The sequence below is a fragment of the Protobothrops mucrosquamatus genome, unplaced genomic scaffold, assembly GCF_001527695.2.
Source record: "Protobothrops mucrosquamatus isolate PMUCROS unplaced genomic scaffold, P.Mucros_1.0 scaffold3010, whole genome shotgun sequence".
NCBI lineage: Eukaryota > Metazoa > Chordata > Lepidosauria > Squamata > Viperidae > Protobothrops > Protobothrops mucrosquamatus.
Window position 1 is genome coordinate 198060 of NW_015389026.1, and position 23366 is coordinate 221425.

General features: G+C 34.7%; 1 protein-coding gene across 1 annotated transcript in view; it reads right to left on the minus strand.

Annotated features, from left to right (window-relative positions):
• The window catches only part of LOC107296866 (polypeptide N-acetylgalactosaminyltransferase 13), a 98851-nt gene that overhangs the window by 14405 nt on the left and 61080 nt on the right, over positions 1–23366 (minus strand). The window contains exons 8-9 of the mRNA XM_015826221.1: positions 15755–15894; positions 5181–5279 (exon numbers count right to left, since the gene is read on the minus strand). Of these exons, the coding sequence (XP_015681707.1) occupies positions 5181–5279; positions 15755–15894 (239 nt within the window). The remainder of the gene's footprint in view (positions 1–5180; positions 5280–15754; positions 15895–23366) is intronic.

Genomic DNA, 23366 nt, shown 5'->3' on the forward strand with positions numbered 1-23366 from the left:
AGAGTTAATGTTCATGTATGCTATTACTGTTTTATTGTTAAATAGAATGATATATTGATAGGTTGGCACAGCCTGAGAGACATCTAAGATCTACATCAAAGGCACTTGGTTCAAATCTTCTAATGGCAATTAACTTGATAAGCAGTCTGTGCCTTCAATGGTCCCTGAAATATGAGGTAATATTACCGAACTCCTCATAAGTTCATTTTAGGGATCATAGAATTCAGCTATGTAAAGCACTTTACAGTGTTATATAAATGTGAAACATAAGCTCTCAAACAGCTTAATTAATCATGCTATAAATATTAAAAGTAGCACCTGACAATTAATAACATGATTCATGCAAATATTACAGGAGAGGTGAATACATTGTTTTTTATAGCATAATTTCTGGAGAGCTGACTTTACCATAAAAAAGCAAATCCTTGTTTTATATTTCGAAGAGAAGGGAGAATATATAATAATAGAAGAATTGGACAACACAGTTTCCTTTGCTATTTTGTCTTCTTTCTGTGAGTCAGAGTGGGCCTAGGAAAATGCATCTGCCCCCATGAACAAAGCTGTAGAATGCAACAAGAAGTGAATAGATTTTATTTGGTTTTGTTTCTAGGGCTGTTCATGATTCTTTATGTTTATGTGTTTACCTTTATTTGTAAGTCACCCAAAGTCGTTTGGAGTTGGGTGTATAAAAAATTGTATAAACAAACATAAATACATAAATAAAATTCTGTTTTCATAAGCTCTAATGATGGTGGCTGTTTCTCCAGGAAAAGATACATGAAAACACGCTGAATCTCCTTTGGTTCAAAATTTGAAAGTGATACGAATATCTTCGGTGGGTTTTTAGATTTCAAATGTTTACATATCCATACAGAACATACCATAGATGTTGAGGGGAGGAAGGCAAGGAGGATTAAGAAATGAAATGTGTGATGTCATGCAAGGTTGCAGTACAACTTTGTGTTGCAAAATCTCCTCTTTAAGTACCTGAATGCAATGTTGCAACACAAGTATGAAAGGACACAATTTGCCTTATGAGGACACGGTGCACTTTTTATGATTTTAGCATCCTTATGGACTGCTGCTGATGGACATCCCACACCACAATATGTACTGCACAAGACTGACTTGGAGCAGTAAAAGACTTTAGATGCAGCAGCATTATAACAGAATTGCAGCTGATTAAATTTGGGATGTAAAAACGAAGAAATGTAAGATGAAACAGGCAGTAAGAAAGGAAAAAATGAAAGAGAAGAAAGAAAAGAGTGCAGAGAAGAAAAGAAAGAAAAAAGTGCAGAGAAGAAAAGAAAGAAAAGAGTGCATTCTGAAAGAGTGCAGAGGAGAGCAACAAAGTTGATTAAGGGCTAGACGCTAAAACATATGAAGAATGGTTGCAGGAATTGGGTATGGCCAGTCTAGAGAAAAGAAGGAGTGAAATGATAGCAGCATTACAGTATTTGAGGGGTTGCTGCAAAGAAGAAGGGGTCAATTTATTTTCCAAAGCACCAGAAGGCAAGACAAGAAACAATGGATGGAAACTAATCAACGAGAGAAGCAACCTGGAATTAAGAAGGAAATTCCTAACAGTGGGAACAATCAACCAGTGGAACAGCTTGTCTTCAGAAATCGTGGGCGCTCCATCACTGGAGGTTTTTAAGAAGAGACTGGACAGTCATTTGTCTGAAATGGTATAAGGTCTCCTGCTTGTACAGGAGGTTGGAGTAGAAGACCTCCAGAGTCCCTTTCAACACTGTTATTGTTACGTTTTGTTAAGAAGCAACATTATAAAGGGGATAGGTAGAAATTACTAATTCCAAGCTGCCACTTAATTTGAAGCCAGATCTTGTTCAGAATAAAATTAAGTGAAATTAAAGCAATATAAGTGGCATCTATTTTAATTATTTACAAGGCTCCCAATCATTTTGAATTCACCCCTCAACCAACCTAAAGGTATTCTAATCAAAAGTAAAAGAAATGTGTTCTCCCTTAGTTGTTGAAAGCAACCTTTTGCCAATTAGCTATAGAATGCTGCCTTTGGCGAAGCGTACAAATTGAATTTGATTGCATTACCAATTAGAGAATGCATGCAAATCATTTTAAGTTACCAATTAGGTGCTTTAGAAAGGAAAAAGATTAAAAACAGATTTAATCGCAATTTATTGTTAATATTCTAATATTTAGTTACACATGATACAAAGTTCTTTATAAAAGAATGTTGCAAATGCTTAAACTGCAACTATACACATGTAAAAACAGTTTATACAAGCAACTTCTAATAGCATGCAAGAAGGAAAAATGTTTAAATTCTTAACTTATGATTCATATATTATTGGGCAATTAAAGGAATAGGAGCCCTTTTCACATAAGACATTTTTTAAATGTATGAGAAAATATATAGGTTACTTATTGCCATTTCAGATGATGTTGGCCAATGTAAATAAAGAATTCTTGCATTAATTTAAAATAAGTAACTGAAGTGCAATGGTTAAGTTCATTTGGGAAGGATAGTACTATATGCATAAGCCAAATGACCGGATATTCTTTTGAATAAAATATTATATTGCTGATTTTTTTTAATGTAATAAGGAATATATTAATTACGCCTAATGTTTAATTTACTTAATTGAATATGCCTACTACACTATCTAAAATTAGCTTTATGAGACAATTGAAATTTTGCCTTTATTAAAAAAAACTTACAGAATTTGTGTATCTGTGTGAGAGGAGGCAATATTCTCTCTATATATACTTCTTTTAAAATGTAAATATGGATATAGGACTATCCTGCTATTGTCATAAATTGTGTGATAGTCATTATGACATATCAATGGATTGTATCAGTTTCTATCTTGTGGTACTTCCTTTTTAAGACCCTGCAATCCCTTAAAGTACATTATTTCTACAAATTATTTTAAGAATGTCAGAAATGACCTTCAAGAGATTACAGATTCTTATATATATAAAACTGGCAAAAGGAACGTCCCTACCATAGAATTCAAGGAGGGGAAAAAAGGTCTTGTAACAACCAGCTCTAATGCAGAATGGACATTTTTTTTTCTTTCCAGTTCAACATAGAAAATTGTATTGTAGGCCTCCCAGAGTCACTCTAGATAGTGAGATGGGTAGTGTATAAATTTAATAAATAAATAGATTTAATAAATAAAATAAACAGAAAGTGCAGCAGTGCAATTAGAAGGGGATTGAGGCTCCAGGGCATCAAAACAGCACTTCGGGCAGATTGTCCATTTCTACTTTTATGGTGTGCCATGAAGTCAATATTGATTCTTAGCAACCACATAGGTATGGTCTATCTCCAACCTGGCGTTTCAGATATCCCAACGCTGCACTCATCACTGCTGCAATTGTCTATTTACCTTCCTGCTGGTTATCCTCTCTCTTTCTTTCCATTGCTATAGCTTTCTCAAGGCAGCCTTATCTTCACATATGGTGTCCACAATATAATTTGAGGCTGACCATTTGTACCTTGTGTAAGAATTCTGGATTAATTTGTTCTATGAACCATTTGTTGGCTTGGTTAACTCATGTATTCGTGTATTCCCATGGGTATTCTCCAATTCCAAAATCCAAAAGCAGTGATTCTCTTTCTCTCCTGGTTCTTCAAAGTCCAACTTTCACTTCCTTAGAGTATCACTGCTTACACAATTGTCATTTTTGTAGGTATAGACCAGGGGTAGGCAACCTTGGCTCTTTTATGACTCATGGACTTCAACTCCCAGAATTCCTGAGCCAGCATGGCATCTGAATATTTTTTTCCCAAGGCCTTCATCACTAAATGCCCCCAAGAATTAAACTGCAGTATATTTCTTGACTGCTAGCGCCTTTACTATTAATAGTTGATCATAAAAGGATGACATTATCCATTATATCAATATCTTCGTCGTGAGTACTAAGATTGGTTGCTGTACTTATTCTCATTAGTTTGGTCTTCTTCATTTTAATCGCAGTCCCATTTTTTCCATTGTGCTCCTTGACTTTCACTACTAGAGCTGGCAGAGCATTTGCATTTTCAGCTATCAGAATAGTGTCATCAGTGCCAGCTTATGATGTTTCTTCCTCTAATTTTAAAACTATGCTAATCTTGCAATTCATTCCCCCCCCCCCCAATATTTGCTCAGCCTATGGATTGAATAAAGAAGGAGAGAGGATACAGTCTTGTCTCATGTCTATCCTGACCCGGAGCCAGTCTATTTTGCCATATTTTATTCAGACTGTGATTTCTCATCCTGTGTATAGAGTTCACATAAAAGATGGTTCAAGATTCCCATATCTGTTAAGGACATTTCACCACTTGGCATGCTCATCACAATAAAATACCTTTATATAGTCAATGAAGCATTTGACCTCTACTTTCTCTGAATTTAAAGTTGTGGGAAATTAAATACTTGTATATTTAAAGTGAAATTAAGCTTTAGTTCTTATGCAAAAAAAATTCCCATGCTCTGAATTAATTTTCTATAAAACAATGGAAAAAAATCCCTTCTCTGTTCAATTCTTTTTTACTCCATCTCCTGCAATCTGTTATATATGGACTAGAATTTGCACTTTTGTCTGAGAATTATCAAAATGTAGTAGGAATAATGGGATGAAGCCTGTCTAAGAAAAATAGGGACAATTACTTACTTTGTTCACTTAAGACATTGTAATATATCTTAAAGCAAAGCACAGCATAATATAACCCAATGTAGAACAAGCTTGTAGTATAATTGTTGGAATCTCAATGAAGCTTCAAACTACTTAAACAGATATTTCATTTAGTGTTTTTTTATTTGTTTTGTTTTTTTACCCAATTTGATTTTATTTTGCGTTGATTCACTACCACTTAGGAAAATAAGCATTATTTAAGCGTTCAGATTTTGGGAGGAAAATGAATCTATGTTCAATATGTTCTGTCAGAATTCTTCAAATTATTCAAGTTCTAATGGAACAAAACTTAAACTGTTTGAAGTGTTCTACCATAGGGAACAATGAAACAACATCATAATGGCAACTCAGTATGTAATGCACACACACTTATATATCCTTTCTTCACACAGGTACAAAAGGACAGAAGCTGTCATTGTGATATTGTAATGTTTATTTTGTACCTTCCCCCCTAACACTAATGCCTATATCCATGTGCTAAGCCTTAGAAATAATTTTTAAAATAAGGTATATTTTACCTGATTTCCTCCCATGCCGTGACAGTTGAATATGCCTACTTTTTCATTTTCCTTACGTCCCATATTATCTAAACATTGGTTTGTCTCAACATTTCTGATCTGTGAAGAAAAATAAAACTAATTACATTTCATAATAATTATTACAAGAAATAGTTAAGGGGAAAAACCAGCAGGAATTTAATGGTTTTTGACATTATGTAAAATTTAGGATGATGCCCAATTACACAAACATGTTTACGCTGGGTTCAGTATGAGTTAGTCTCCAGTAAGCATGTCTACTCAAAAGAGGTGTCATTCGATGCACATGTTATTTCTAAATAAAATATTGTGTTAATCGTAGTTTTGTCTAAGAAACGGCACCACCATTTTCACTTGTGCAGAAGAGATAATTTCTATGAAAATTATTCTTTCCAAAGTACTGCTTTTGGAAAGTGACACTCCTAGATAGCTTTCAATGAAAGATTAACAAAAAAAAAAAAAAGAATGTACACTGTGCCCTATTTTAGTGCTTATGTTATTTGCACAAATAAAATTCTATTTGTTTCTCAGCATTCCTTATATTTTAGAAGACCTTTCAAACATTATCCTTGAAGAAAAGCTTCAGATCATATGAGCAGTATTATCAGTACAAAGTAGATTTTTGCAATTATGTTTCAGCCTGGAAAACATCTTATAGGCAATGCTATTTCTTTTTGTGGAAAACAATAAAGACTTTTTGTACTCAATGCTGAGAATTAGGCCCACTGCAAAGCTAAAAGTGCTTAAGACTGCTGTGTTAAGGTGGATATTATTTTAAACTGGGAAAATTGGTAAAAAGATAAAGGTACTGAATAGGCTTTTGGATTTTGTATAGATCGTTGCTACTGTCCTTCCTCTGAAAGTCTCTTGCCAAGACTTCATTAGTTCCGATTCTCCACACAATCGCTTCTTACTTATATATCCTATCTCCTAAAGACACTGCAAGGTAATCCTTGCAGGTAATCCTCGGTTGCCGACCACTCGCCCAGCATCCATTCAAATTTAAATTTACAACAATGTTGAAAATAGAGACTTATGATTGGTCCTCAAAGTTGAGGCTGTAACAGCATGCCACGGTCCTATGATTGCCATTTGTGACCTTCACAGCCTGCTTCTGACCAGCAAAGTGAATGGGGAAGCTGGCAGGAAGTAGCAAAGTCAGTGGGGAAGCTGACAGGAAGTTGCAAGTTGACATCATATGACTTGACAACAGGGGCACATTTATTTATTTTTTAAACAAGTTTTATTGTTTTCTTCATTTTACAAACAAGTGCTTAAGAAACAACGTGGTGGCAGGGCAGTCAATTGTCCACAAAACAAAGTCATATTCATAAAGTTCAAATTAAGTCATTAAAAACCTCCTCTTTTTTCCCCCTAATGACATATTATATTCAAATTGATATATTACAATACAACTAAATCAATCATAGCAATCCTCAATAATCTTTCGTCTAAATAAATCTACAAATCCGAATCCTGTATTGAGTTTACCTATTTCACTTACTATGTTTCATAGTATTCAACAGTTTCAAATGTGGAGATTTGACTTTTCAAAACAACAAGGGACTACCTACAAAGGAGCTAGGTCTCTACAACAGAAAAGAGGACGTCTCTGGTTGATTCAAAGGATTTTACAAGGCATAAAGAGTGACTTGTTCATTGATATAGAGGTTATGGAAACCGGTTTGGCATAAAAGGAAAGCCAGAATAAGATTTAAGGATGTGACTTAAGGTTTTAGGTAATGGGTTTAAAGGGCTTATCAGATATGGATTGATTTATGGCTTAAAACAGTTAAATAAGAGATTAGATTGAATAAAAACTAATTAAGGTTTGAACTTAATAACTTGTTTTGTTTATGTATTAATATGCTTTGGATACAGTAATTTTGGGAGGACATTAAAGAAATTTGATACAGATATTGAGGGATTGATTGTTAGATTATAAAGAATAATAGAAATAGAAAGGTATTTTTCTCTTTTCTTTCTTTTTGTCTTGTCTTTGTTTTTGTTTTTTTGTTTTTTTCTCTCTTTTTTTTCCTCCCTTTCTGATTTGAATTAATATTTTCTTTTCTTATTAGAATTGATAGTTATTCGTAATGGAAGAGGAATAAGAAAAAAGGATGAATAAATGCTTATTGAATATGTTAAGGGAAAAGGTTATAGGGAGACCCCCGAAGTGTTAACTAGGTATTTAGATTAGAAATATGGAACATAGTAAACAGGGGCACATTTATGATGGTTGCAGCATCCCATGGTCACATGATCCCTATTTGCAACCTTCACAGCCAGCTTCCAACAAGCAAAGTCAATGGGGAAGCCGGCAGGAATTTGCAAGTCGCAGTCATGTGACATCACATTTAATGACCTATACTGATTTGCCTAATAACCTGCAATCAGACCTGATAGAACTGATCCTGTAAGTCGGTGCAATCACATTATATTGTGCTTAACAATTATGTCCCTTAGCAATGGACCTGCCAGTCCTAATTGTGGTTGGTAATTGAGGACTACCTGTAAAAATGGCTAGTCTGGCAAGTAGGGATATGTAAGCAGATATAGGCAAAAAATTATCTTTTAATTTTCTTGTTAACAACTCTTTCAAGATAGACCATCCCAATGTTGTCCTCCCATTTGCTTGGAAGTTCGACCACACAAATTTATTCAACATTACTGGTGTTTCTGTGTGGTAATTTTCTTCTTTTGTAGCTCTAAGACTAAAATCTGTTTTACATTTACAGTTGCAGGAACCATAAATGGCAGATTATAATGACCATCCTTTTAGAAATATGGAGAAGAATTGTGGAATTTTTTTTATGCAGCTGAAAATGGCTACTTGAATAACAGTCACTGAGAAGAGTAATCACATGGAAATCTCTTTTAAATGTGAGTATGTTAAATAAGGAGTGTAAACTCAGCCTTAAAGTAAGATATCATATTTTGCTCCACTTCTTTCATTAAGAGTAATGAACGAGTTCCAAGTTCTCTCGTGAAATGTCCATTAAATAAAATGTGAATACATATTCAGGCTACCCACGGTCTCTCCACTCCAAACATTTATTTTTTTTTAAATGGATATTAAGATACCCAATGTCTGAACTGTAGGAAGTTTCTGCCTAAGTACTTGGACAATCCTTTTTATGAATCTGGAGTTCAATGATTATCTTTTTATTAAAAGAGAGCTAAAAGAATATAAAATGAAATATCTATTTCTCAGGAGAAAAAACAGTACTTGATTAGGATTTGTTTATTAAATAAAAATTGGACAAGCTTCATTAAACTACTTAAGGACTTCCTTCCAGCAGCTTTAAGATTTCATGCTTCGTAATTTTCATTTCAGAATGTCAAAAAGATATCTAACTGAGTAAAATAGTAATTATTATATAATAATACTCCAGAAGATCTAGATGCTAACAGAACTATAAAACAGACTGATTTCAATTCTTGCTTTTAGGAGCTGGATAAGTCTGATAAAGTGGAGAATATTTATTACATTACACTGAAATGATAGCAACTATATGCACTTTCATTTTATGAATAATCTCTCTAAGCAATATAATGGAAAGATTGATCAATATAATTTTGTGTGGTCAATCTTTTTAAAAATTACTGTTTCTCCTCTATGAAATCTAATATGTTTTTGTTTCATTCTTGTCTTGATTTCTCATCATGTCTTTTCCTTTTCCCATACATTGACGCAATGGAATATTACAGAAATGAAAGGTTTCATTTCAGTAAAAAAAATCAGTAAAGAAATGAATTTAAAAAAAGAAATCTGAAAGAGGGAACAGGTGCCACAGATTGTATAAAGCCTATGATATATGATTTTCTGTAAGTTACTCAAATTTGTTTGCCTATGTAGAGGAAAGTAATGTATATTTTTGCTAACAAATATCTACAGTATTCCACGTTCCATATTTGTTATATTTCCATCAATGTGCAAATCTTCATATCAGAAACATATTCAAAATCACTGTTTTGTTTTTCTCTCAGGGTCATCTTTGATATAGTCTGAGACTTTTAATTTTTTTCCATCCATGAGGCATAATCTAAATCAGAGGTCCCCAACCTTTTGGGTTCCAGGGACCTTTTATGTGGAGAGAGGTTTTTCCATGGAACAGAGAATGTGTGGCTTTGTGTGCTGCCTGCATCCTGCAGATGTGGCTTTGCTTGTTTGTGCAGACCAGTTGCTGGCATGCCGCGGCCCGGTACTGGTCCATGGACCAGGGGTTTGGGACCCCTGTTCTAAATGACTGACGTCTGCAATGCTAAATACTGATTTGGACCTTCTTCTGAGTAAATTTATTTAGCACACATTGCATGTCTCTATATAACCCTTTTATTTTTTTTGACCTGTTCTTAATAAACGATTAATGCAAATGTTAGTCTTGCTATATCCCAGGAGTCTCCAACCTTGGCAACTTTAAGACTTGTGGACTTCAACTCCCAGAATTCTTCCATCAGCCATAGATGTCTCCACATACTAACTGAGGAATTCTGGAAGTTGAAGTCCACAAGTCTTAAAGTTGCCAAGGTTGGGGAACCCTGCTATATCCTATATAATCTATTCCTAGATAGGGGAAATTCCCTAGAAAGTTACCTGAAATTGACAAGCAGTCAAGGTTTCTTTCACAGTTGTTTGAACTTCTCCTGCCCTCTCCATAGAAACCCAGTGCTTATTGATAAAAGTAAAGTACTCTTTAACTATTACTTCATGCCTTTACTCATCTGACTTTGCTATCTATCTATTGTATGCCCCGTCCTGCAATTATTTCTCTTACTTGAAGCTTCTGTTTTTAAAATATTCTTTAAATATTATTAGATTTTTTCTTAAAATCTAGTTTTGGCATTCACATTTCTAAGAGATTAATGTCATTTCTCTATCCATACAAGCTTTTGGTTTTTTTCTTTTTTAAAAATACAGTAGATCATAAATAAAACATTTTTGCTGCTTAAGAACAAAATGAAAAAAGCAAAAAATTAATAGGGAAAGTTATCTAGCAATATAGATTGCTTCAAAAGAAGAGCAGTTTCAGAAGAGGCTGAGTCATCACAACCTCTTCCTTCCTTGCTCCTCCAGAAAGCAAGTATGACTATCAATAAATCCAGTAGTCCTAAATCTTCTTGGGAAGATCTGTGGAGGCATCTAATTCCAGAAAGATCTGGAAACTATATTCATTATTTTATATATAAATGCAGTGAAACTTTCTCTTTGCAAATTTTGATGTAATGGATTTTATATATTATTGAAAACTGCTCAATTAACATCCGTATCCTCATGCAGACGATGTAACGCCCTACTCTCCAATTGAGCAGATCTTTTTCAGTAACAGAGCCCCTTCCATTCAATTTGTCTGTTAAGATGAGATTCTATTACAATGGTCCTATCTTGGTTTTTAATCCTAACTTACTTTAACTGTCCTACCTTAGACCTGGATGATCTTAAGTGATCCCCAATTTTCCTGAAATTAATGGATCTGCCTCAAAATCTCTATTGATTAGGCTTGAGCAAATCACTGATGGTGCAAGTGCCGGATCAGTTCCTCTTGAAGCCATGAAACTGCTTGAAGGAAAGCTGATGAAGACACAGCGATGGTTCAAGTCTTGGAACAGATGGAACTGCAGCTACTTGGACCAGAGCAGAACTTCACATCCAAGCAAAGCGCCTAGTCTATGCAAGCAAAGTTCCTCTAGTCTACAGGGTCAGACTGTAATTAGTCTCAGAGTATAAACTGAGTATAAATTTGACCTGAAACTAAATTACATTTGCATATATGAGATATTTTTTTCATTTTAAAAACAAATTCTTATGCAACCCCCCTGCCCCCTCAATTCATACCTCTCCAAGGGAGTAATAGCGACGTGGAATCTGAGAATCTGGATACACATTTTCTAGGTACCATGAAAATGGTTTACATTTCAAATTTTCTCTCAAGGCTTTTCTGACTGATACATCTCCATAATCCACTTTGACAACTCCTATATTGTTAGGGGGAGAAAAAAAGAATATTCAGTATCTTTAAACAAAACAAAGACACAGTTTTAGCTTTAATTATATAAATTTTACAGTAAACTATAAACATTATCTCTAGGTCAGTAAGGCATAAACACTATAAATAATGCTGTTGCCTTACTGTCGTGCTATTGTTCAAATATTTTGTCATATGTATATACCATCAGGAGTTCAGCGTAATAAATATAGCACTCCTTTCTCCAACTTATCCAACAGCTACAATTCTGTGAGCTTAGTCTGAGCCTGAGTTTTGGCATGTCTACAAGAGTACCTCTTGTAGACATCTGCCCACCAGGTTTTCAGGCATTTCATCAGCCGAGGACCCGGGGTAGGGGCGGGGGGGTAGCGGTCATTATAAGGGAGGGCCTTTGTCCTAGGGAGACCACTGTGCCTCAGATAGACGGCGTAGAGTCCCTCCTTGTGAAATGGGGGCTAGGGGTACAAGTGGGCTTGCTGATTATANATTAGATTGAATAAAAACTAATTAAGGTTTGAACTTAATAACTTGTTTTGTTTATGTATTAATATGCTTTGGATACAGTAATTTTGGGAGGACATTAAAGAAATTTGATACAGATATTGAGGGATTGATTGTTAGATTATAAAGAATAATAGAAATAGAAAGGTATTTTTCTCTTTTCTTTCTTTTTGTCTTGTCTTTGGTTTTTTTTTGTTTTTTTCTCTTTTTTTTCTCCCTTTCTGATTTGAATTAATATTTTCTTTTCTTATTAGAATTGATAGTTATTCGTAATGGAAGAGGAATAAGAAAAAAGGATGAAATGATACTAATAAATGCTTATTGAATATGTTAAGGGAAAAGGTTATGGGGAGACCCCTGAAGTGTTAACTAGGTATTTAGATTAGAAATATGGAACATAGTAAACAGGGGCACATTTATGATGGTTGCAGCATCCCATGGTCACATGATCACTATTTGCAACCTTCACAGCCAGCTTCCAACAAGCAAAGTCAATGGGGAAGCCGGCAGGAATTTGCAAGTCGCAGTCATGTGACATCACATTTAATGACCTATACTGATTTGCCTAATAACCTGCAATCAGACCTGATGGAACTGACCCTGTAAGTCGGTGCAATCACATTATATTGTGCTTAACAATTATGTCCCTTAGCAATGGACCTGCCAGTCCTAATTATGGTTGGTAATTGAGGACTACCTGTAAAAATGGCTAGTCTGGCAAGTAGGGATATGTAAGCAGATATAGGCAAAAAATTATCTTTTAATTTTCTTGTTAACAACTCTTTCAAGATAGACCATCCCAATATTGTTCTCCCATTTGCTTGGAAGTTCGACCACACAAATTTATTCAACATTACTGGTGTTTCTGTGCGGTAATTTTCTTCTTTTGTAGCTCTAAGACTAAAATCTGTTTTACATTTACAGTTGCATGAACCATAAATGGCAGATTATAATGACCATCCTTTTAGAAATATGGAGAAGAATTGTGGAATTTTTTTTATGCAGCTGAAAATGTCTACTTGAAATAACAGTCACTGAGAAGAGTAATCACATGGAAATCTCTTTTAAATGTGAGTATGTTAAATAAGGAGCGTAAACTCAGCCTTAAAGTAAGATATCATATTTTGCTCCACTTCTTTCATTAAGAGTAATGAACGAGTTCCAAGTTCTCTCGTGAAATGTCCATTAAATAAAATGTGAATACATATTCAGGCTACCCACGGTCTGTCCACTCCAAACATTTATTTTTTTTTAAATGGATATTAAGATACCCAATGTCTGAACTGTAGGAAGTTTCTGCCTAAGTACTTGGACAATCCTTTTTATGAATCTGGACTTCAATGATTATCTTTTTATTAAAAGAGAGCTAAAAGAATATAAAATGAAATATCTATTTCTCAGGAGAAAAAACAGTACTTGATTAGGATTTGTTTATTAAGTAAAAATTGGACAAGCTTCATTAAACTACTTAAGGACTTCCTTCCAGCAGCTTTAAGATTTCATGCTTCGTAATTTTCATTTCAGAATGTCAAAAAGATATCTAACTGAGTAAAATAGTAATTATTATATAATAATACTCCAGAAGATCTAGATGCTAACAGAACTATAAACCAGACTGATTTCAATTCCTGCTTTTAGGAGCTGGATAAGTCTGATAAAGTGGAGAATATTTATTACATTACACTGAAATGATAGCAACCATATGCACTTTCATTTTATGAATAATCTCTCTAAGCAATATAATGGAAAGATTGATCAATATAATTTTGTGTGGTCAATCTTTTTAAAAATTACTGTTTCTCCTCTATGAAATCTAATATGTTTTTGTTTCATTTTTGTCTTGATTTCTCCTCATGTCTTTTCCTTTTCCCATACATTGACACAATGGAATATTACAGAAATGAAAGGTTTCATTTCAGTATTTCAGTAAAAAAAATCAGTAAAGAAATGAATTAAAAAAAAGAAATCTGAAAGAGGGAAAGGGAACCAGTAGGAACAGATGCCACAGATTGTATAAAGCCTATGATATATGATTTTCTGTAAGTTACTCAGATTTTTTTGCCTATGTAGAGGAAAGTAATGTATATTTTTGCTAACAAATATCTACAGTATTCCACGTTCCATATTTGTTATATTTCCATCAATGTGCAAATCTTCATATCAGAAACATATTCAAAATCACTGTTTAGTTTTTCTCTCAGGGTCATATTTGATATAGTCTGAGACTTTTAATTTTTTTTCCATCCATGAGGCATAATCTAAATCAGAGGTCCCCAACCTTTTGGGTTCCAGGGACCGTTTATGTGGAGAGAGGTTTTTCCACAGAACGGAGAATGTGTGGCTTTGTGTGCTGCCTGCATCCTGCAGATGGGGCTTTGCTTGTTTGTGCAGACCAGTTGCTGGCATGCCGCGGCCCGGTACTGGTCCATGGACCAGGGGTTCGGGACCCTTGTTCTAAATGACTGATGTCTGCAATGCTAAATATTGATTTGGACCTTCTTCTGAGTAAATTTATTTAGCACACATTGCATGTCTCTATATAACCCTTTTATTTTTTTTGACCTGTTCTTAATAAATGATTAATGCAAATGTTAGTCTTGCTATATCCCAGGAGTCTCCAACCTTGGCAACTTTAAGACTTGTGGACTTCAACTCCCAGAATTCTTCCATCAGCCATAGATGTCTCCACATACTAACTGAGGAATTCTGGAAGTTGAAGTCCACAAGTCTTAAAGTTGCCAAGGTTGGAGAACCCTGCTATATCCTATATAGTCTATTCCTAGATAGGGGAAATTCCCTAGAAAGTTACCTGAAATTGACAAGTAGTCAAGGTTTCTTTCACAGTTCTTTGAACTTCTCCTCCCCTCTCCATAGAAACCCAGTGCTTATTGATAAAAGTAAAGTACTCTTTAACTATTACTTCATGCCTTTACTCATCTGACTTTGCTATCCATCTATTGTATGCCCCGTCCTGCAATTATTTCTCTTACTTGAAGCTTCTGTTTTTAAAATATTCTTTAAATATTATTAGATTTTTTCTTAAAATCTAGTTTTGGCATTCACATTTCTAAGAGATTAATGTCATTTCTCTATCCATACAAGCTTTTGGTTTTTTTCTTTTTTAAAAATACAGTAGATCATAAATAAAACATTTTTGCTGCTTAAGAACAAAATGAAAAAAAGCAAAAAATTATTAGGGAAAGTTATCTAGCAATATAGATTGCTTCAAAAGAAGAGCAGTTTCAGAAGAGGCTGAGTCATCACAACCTCTTCCTTCCTTGCTCCTCCAGAAAGCAAGTATGACTATCAATAAATCCAGTAGTCCTAAATCTTCTTGGGAAGATCTGTGGAGGCATCTAATTCCAGAAAGATCTGGAAACTATATTCATTATTTTATATATAAATGCAGTGAAACTTTCTCTTTGCAAATTTTGATGTAATGGATTTTATATATTATTGAAATCTGCTCAATTAACATCAGTTGCCTCATTTCTGTGAACATATCCTCATGCAGACGATGTAACGCCCTACTCTCCAATTGAGCAGATCTTTTTCAGTAACAGAGCCCCTTCCATTCAATTTGTCTGTTAAGATGAGATTCTATTACAATGGTCCTATCTTGGTTTTTAATCCTAACTTACTTTAACTGTCCTACCTTAGACCTGGATGATCTTAAGTGATCCCGAATTTTCCTGAAATTAATGAATCTGCCTCGAGATCTCTATTGATTAGGCTTGAGCAAATCATTGATGGTGCAAGTGCCGGATCAGTTCCTCTTGAAGCCATGAAACTGCTTGAAGGAAAGCTGATGAAGACACAGCCATGGTTCAAGTCTTGGAACAGATGGAACTGCAGCTACTTGGACCAGAGCAGAACTTCACATCCAAGCAAAGCGCCTAGTCTATGCAAGCAAAGTTCATCTAGTCTACAGGATCAGACTGTAATTAGTCTCAGAGTATAAACTGAGTATAAATTTGACCTGAAACTAAATTACACTTGCATATATGAGATATTTTTTCATTTTAAAAACAAATTCTTATGCAACCCCCCTGCCCCCTCAATTCATACCTCTCCAAGGGAGTAATAGCGACGTGGAATCTGAGAATCTGGATACACATTTTCTAGGTACCATGAAAATGGTTTACATTTCAAATTTTCTCTCAAGGCTTTTCTGACTGATACATCTCCATAATCCACTTTGACAACTCCTATATTGTTAGGGGGAGAAAAAAAAGAATATTCAGTATCTTTAAAGAAAACAAAGACACAGTTTTAGCTTTAATTATATAAATTTTACAGTAAACTATAAACATTATCTCTAGGTCAGTAAGGCATAAACACTATAAATAATGCTGTTGCCTTACTGTCGTGCTATTGTTCAAATATTTTGTCATATGTATATACCATCAGGAGTTCAGCGTAATAAATATAGCACTCCTTTCTCCAACTTATCCAACAGCTACAATTCTGTGAGCTTAGTCTGAGTCTGAGAAAGAATGATTTGCCTCTAAGTCACTCTGTGAGCCTCTTTGTATGAGAGTTCAGGTAGTCCTCATTTAGTGTCTGCAATTGGGACTGGCAACTTGATGGTTAAACAAAGTAGTTGCTAAGTGGAAAAATAATGTGACCATGACAGTTCTTACAATTTTACTTCAGCTTTCCTTTCCTTTATCAATCAAGTGTGAGAGGAGTTAGGGTTACGTTTCCAGAATTCAACTCACAAGGAAAATGGAAAAATGGGCAAATCTTATAGCCATTTCCCCCCATTCTCTCACCCTTTGGAATGTTCACCCCAGCCTTGTAACAATTAACAAAAAAGGAATTAATGTTTGTATTTACATACACTGGAGAGGAAGGGATTTCAAGCACACAATGAGGAATACACATTGAAAGCAATGTACTAGCACCAGCTGTTTGCCTAGCAAGCTCAAGCTGCAACTCACAAGGCAAAGAAAAGCCTTTAGTGTGAAACTGGTTAGGATTTTGTCAGGATCAGGAAGTAGCAGCAGCTTGCTAGAAGGTTCTAATCAACTTAAGGTAAAGCTAAGCTTGTTAGCTTGTGGTTAGCACGTTTTTTAAGGGATGCATTGCGTTTGCATAGGTAATATCTCTGTGCTATCAGAAGGAGGGGGAAGATATAGATACCACAAAGTTCATAAATGTGGGCACTGTTCACAAGTTACTTTTTCATCATGATTGTAACTGCAAATGATTGCTGTCCGAGGCAGATGCTAAATAAGGACCACCTGTTGGTTTGAACCTGGAGTTCAACACATTAATTATTATACCAAGGTGTTTATGTATATATTTGGTATTTTAATACGTGTACAGATTGCTCTCTGGTTACTACAGGTTTCTTATTCCAATTGAATAATCTAGTGCAGTCTTTAACGCAGGGGTCCCCAATCCCTGGTTCGTGGCTCAGTACCGGGCCGTGGCATGCCAGCAACCGGTCTGCACAAACAAGGAAAGTCCCATCCACAGGATGCAGGCAGCACACAAAACCACGCCTCCTCCGGTCTATGAAAAAACCTCTCTCCAAGTAACCAGTTCCTGGTGCCCAAAAAGTTGGGGACCTCTGCTTTAACACATTCAACAGAAGTTCTTTTCCGGCAAACTTGTAAATTCTGATAAATTTGTAGAAGATTGCAGTCTTTTATGAATAGTGCCATTCTTCTAAAGACAGAAACCATTTTCAAATTCGTAGAAATTATATTCCTTCCCAATCACTCTACACCACATATAAAACCTTCTGTAGTGTCCCTCAATACTCCAAAATGGTTTTGGAGCATACCTGGGAGTTACAGAAAAGAAACAATGAGGTGTTTTATGTGAGCGGTATCTGCTTTGCGGTATTGATTTATAACCTTGTTGAGCACTGATCATCATATCTGGCATGGTATATGTAATCTTTAGAGAAAATGATTAAGAATTAGCTTCCTTAGAATGCAATCTGAAATAGCTCTTAAATAGAATGCTACTGTCAAATTACCAGTAGCTAATTAATTCCTACAAAAACAAATGCTGTTTATTACTATGTAATATCTTGGAGAAGAAAGATGTCTCGCTCTATGGCATTCTAAAATATTTGTTTAATAGCCCAGCAAGAGAAAAAAAACTATAAATATGGAAATATGGATGAAACTAACCCAAATTCCATAGCTTTTCAAGAGTTAAAAATTCCACCCACCCCTCATGACACTGCTGCAGCATCCCGATGCTCTGGAGTGTCTACCCCCCCCCATAGTAACCCCCACCCCCAGCTTGCTGTCCTGTGGTCCTGTGGTTATAATGGCAACCAGGACTGTAGGATCTCTGTTGCTAAGAAAGACAGTCATGTGTTTCTGTGTTTTACAACTGTTTCACATCACTTAAGATGGAAATTCCACTTCCAATTGCCATTGTAACCTGACTAACTGCTTACTGGTATTATCAATATATTTAGTTCCTTATTTGAAAATGTATTACAGAAGTGAATGTAACAAAAATTTCATTCTTTACATCAAGTGTCGCTAGCATAATTATGTTATGATTCTGTTATGTTCATTCACACAGATAGTCATTTAATGGTTGCTTAGCAACCGTTTGAAGTTAAGACAGGCCTCCTAGAACTACATACAACCCATTTTCAAAGTTCTGATGGCCACAGTTCCCCCCCCCCCCCGTCACATGATTGCATTTTGGGTACTTGCCAACTGGCTTGCATTTATGGCCGTTTGCAGTGTCCCATGACTGCATTTTGGTGGGTTTTGCCAGTTTTACCATTTACTTCTGATTCCTAGCAAAAACCGTCTATTGGGACAAAACAACCACTGTGTTTGCTTGCTGATTGCCACCCAAAAAAAAAATAAATGTAAAATCAGGGGCAGTTACATGGTGACCCACTTAATGATTGCCGTGTTTTACAATAATTCCGGGTCAGTTATGATTGTAAGTTAAGGACTACCTGTAATATATCTCAATATAATTTTCTGACAAATAATTGTGATCCCTGTTTTTTAAAATTATGATCTAAATTGGACCAATATACACATATAGAGTTGCAGTTTTCATATTCATTAACTGATTTCAGTGATATAAGGTTTTTTTAAAGAAAAAATGTATTAAGGATTATATCAAACAGATAAGAATAATACAACCTAATACATTAAAACATGTGTGTGTGTGTGCACATAAAAATGTAGGGGAACACCCCCCCAAATAAAATAAATATATCTTCATTCTGTATCTCACCATCTTTCTATAAACCCATCTCTAAATCCTCAAATCCCTTTATTCATCAGCAAAAGTTCAATAAGTGTTCACAGAAGGAACAAATATTTATATCTGGATTTCCATTTAAACAAAGTTCCCCCTTTACTCTCACAGTCCAAAACTAAATAATAATCCACACCATATTTTTCTTTATAGATATCTGCAGATGTTTGAAGGATATCAAAAACCAGGGAATTATCTCAATGAGTCAGACATGTTATGTTCCAATGTGAACCCAAATGTTCTATGTGATCCAGAATGAATGAATGAATGAATGAATGAATGAATGAATGAATGAATGAATGAATGAATGCCCATCGGCATACTTACGCTAAAAGGATAACAAGAGAAAGGTCAATGCAAAGTCTTCATGATTGTGTTTGACGAAATTTGGTAATTTCAAAGCACTTATCTTTGCCGATAAGGAATACATCTTATAATGAAAGCAACTGCAATTTATGATGATGCAAGATCAAACATACTGAAATTGAGTATTAATAAATGGTTCTACCTAAGCTTCAATCTCAGCAAGATGGGGGAGCAGATCAAGATCTGTCCAGACAAAAAAAAAATAAAACACTATACTAATAAAATGAAGAAAGTGGGAGTGAGAGGAGAATGAATAATGGAGTAGAAAGATAACTAGGAGTAGAAATCTGTGCATATAGTTTCCTACCTGGAGAATTTTTTTAATTCTCTACCTTCTGAATCTGAATCTCAAACTTATTTCACCCTAATATAATCAGATTTTAAAAAAACCTGAACTATGAGCTGACTTTGGAAGGCAAACCTAAAGAATGAGCAATTTTGGAAAAAAAGGAAGCAAAATTTAATAGTAGTCCTTTTCTCTAATTTAACTATTTTTAATCATTTCAAATGATTACAACTGTATACATAATAAAGGAAAAACAATACAAGTTGTACTTGTAAAAAGATACAAGAACGAAAACAAGAGAATATTGGAGAAAAGAATCAAAATAACAGTAAAATATGGGTTAATAAAACTGAAATGTTGTATGACTAATACATTCTAGTATATCATTACAAACTTATATAAGTTAACTATTTTTAGAGAACAGCTTATGTTTACCCTTAGTATCCAGCAGATGGAACTGTTTTCCCATAAAGTCAATCTCTAGAAACAGAAGAGGTTTTGATGATATTTGATTGAGAATAATTTAGTTCTCAACAAGAAATGAAAATCTATTTTCATATCTAAGTTTCAAACAGTGAGTGCTTTGAGTATTTTAAGTTGAATTATATAGATCCATAAAATTAAATGTTTCTCTATTTTTTTCCAAAACTTTTGTTCCAGGATATCCAAAGCTTTATAAATATTATTAATATTACTCATCCGGGATAATTTAGTAGTAAGCGCTGAAACAAACATTTAATTAATTAAAGGGAGTAATAGAGATAGAAGCTTTGTAGTAGACAACTCATAAAATGAGGAAATTTAGCAAGCAATTCCTACAGCAAGTTTTGTGTGTGACGGTAGCTGTTTCATCTTATTTGATGATTTTTTTTTATTCTCCGTTTAAATTCCGTTTGCATATAATCTATCCCTCCACACTAGGAAACTAAAACTCTTTCCAGCAGCCAAACAGTACTACCAGCTCTTGTATGACATCCCTAACATCACAACAGTTTGGCTCCAATCTCAATGTTAATATAATCACTGTTATTAAAACTATTTAAAAAATACTGCATGTCTTCATTTCCAAAATCAGAAGCAATTGTTTTGATGTACAGTATTATAAAAGCCTTTAGGACCTCACAACCCAAAAGTATCATAGACACAACATTATCTCCTAATTATTAATGGCCTCAATCCTTATGACATGGAATACCCTGTTCTGTAATTTTCGGTATTAAATCAAAGTAGACATGTCAGAATCATTCATGAATATGTAGGGCTGTGACAAACTAGGGGTGAAGAGAAGTGTTTGAAGAATAGTTTCCAGGCAAAAAACAGTAACTTTCATCACTGCTTCTTATGTAGCCATCTGAATCAGCTCTGAAATATTTCAACTTTATCCTAGTCACTAGGTATTCTCTAGTCAATAAGAAAGGAAATACACAGAACCTCAGAAGGATTGATATAAGAATATATATATTTTACCATATTTTTAGGCATCCCACCCCAGAAACTTATTATTTCAGTACACTTTTATTGTAGTTTCAAGTCCAAAGATTATGAGATCTGGGAGAACATTGCCTTTGACCCAGGCCAAGGGTAGGCAACCTTGGCTCTTTTATGACTCGTGGACTTCAACTCCCAGAATTCCTGAGCCAGCCATGCTGAGGGGAAAGGGAGAGGTTTCCAAGCTGAGCCATACTGGCTCAGGAATTCTGGGAGTTGAAGTCCACGAGTCATAAAAGAGCCAAGGTTGCCTACCCCTGACCCAGGCGGTCTTCCTATGGGTAGCAAAACTGTCTACATATATATGTAAATATTATAACTAAACAGCAGGAATACAACATAAAAGAACAATTAGAGGTATTTTTACAATCATAAGCTAAGAGTACAAAATATATCTCATACAAGCAGAAAATAAAAATCCTCAATTTTATATCCTGCAGTTGTCTAAAATTACTTCCTGTAGTTTGTAAGAATTCTACCCTGTTTTTCCTTAATGCCATATGTGTTTACCTTGTGTCTGCTAATCTCCAATAACTACATTCTCTGCGGGAACTTATCCACAAAACAAAAAGTCTATCCAGCTATATCAAAAGACTGCTTTCAAGAAGAAAAAAGAACTCCAGCTTAAGTATTTGGAATTTGAGATCAGAGAATCTTGTTGTTAAATGTGACTGGGCAAAAACTGTTTTTACACAACTATACAGATATGCTACTTTAGCTCATTGAAACAAGGAAATGATTAGCATCGATTTAATTCCAGAATAATCCTTATTATCCCATCTGGTTAACATAAATGAGACCTTATTAAAAGATGGTGTGCTTTTAACATGGTAAGTTATGTTTTATTCTGGACCAATGGATTCATAACTTGTTCTTTTTTTTAATAAGAAGCATATGTGTGTTTGTATGTGCACACATGGGGGAGGCGGTGGGGGAATAATGTACTATCTTTGCTATGTTTATACCCCCTAAAGTCCACACTGAAATGAAAATGAGAAATAATCAGTTGCTCTACAGGTATCCTTGACTTATGACCACAATTGGAGCAGAATTTCTGTCACTAAGCAAAGTGGTTAAGTGAGTCATGCCTGAGTTTATGACATTTTTTTTGTCATGGTTGTTAAACATATCACTGCAGTTGTTAAGCGAATCACACAATCATTAAGCAAATCCAGTTTCGCTCATTGACTTTGATTGTTGGAAACTGGGAAGGTCACAAACAGTGATCCCATGATCTTGGGACACTGCAACTGTCCTAAATACATGCCCAGTTGCCAAGTGCCCACATTTTGATCATGTAACTGTGTGGATGCTGTGAGGGTCATTAAGTGCAAGAGCTGGTTGTAATGATACTGAAATAAAGAGATGCACATCAACACATATAGTAAACAGAAAGGCCTTTTGCTTTAATGCATTTTGGCTATGTGGTTCCATGTATTTCTGTGTGTCTGTCTGTGTGTATGTGCATTTTTAAAAATCTTATAGTACCACAAAGTATTTTCTGCAGTACTATAAGATTTTTAAAAATGCACACACACATAACACACACACATATATGGAACCACATAGCCAAGATAAATTAAGAAAGGCTGCCAGGAAGAAACATATCCACAGACTGCTTGAAAGATTTTCCACATCCGGTTGATATTTTATGAACTATTCTGTTGATAAATTATTATTCTGTTTCATCAAAACCTTCCTAACATAAGGAGTAAGACAAAGATAACATGTTCCATTTTGAAATTCAATCTTTTTTTTCTATTATACCAAACTGAGTTCCTTTTCCACATTTAATTGGGTTGGAGGAAATAAAAAGAACACATATAAGAAATGGAAAGAGGGCAAAGTACATTTAAGATTATATAGATAGTTGAGCCTGCAGTGGGATTTAGTTTTCAATGATTTCCATATGCGCAGTTAGGAGACAGCATTAAGGTAGATAATAAGACATTTGGAATTGAGCAGCCCCAAAAAAAAATGAAGTTGAACTACAGTATGTACAAAAAAATGAACATGTAATTGCTAAAACGTATGAACCTTTATTGAAATTTGAAACAGAACAAGGACAGGGAAAAGACTGCATGATAAAATGGGCTAAGAATACAATATACTGATGGAATAGTAAGAAAATATATAGTTAAAGGAATGACATTTACATTATGTTATAACCTAATTAGCGTAATTAACACCTCCTCATCACGTAATCTTTTTATTATTTTTTGGGTCTTTTATAATTTCAACCTTATAAATGTTGAAATTATATTTCAACATTTAATATTCTTT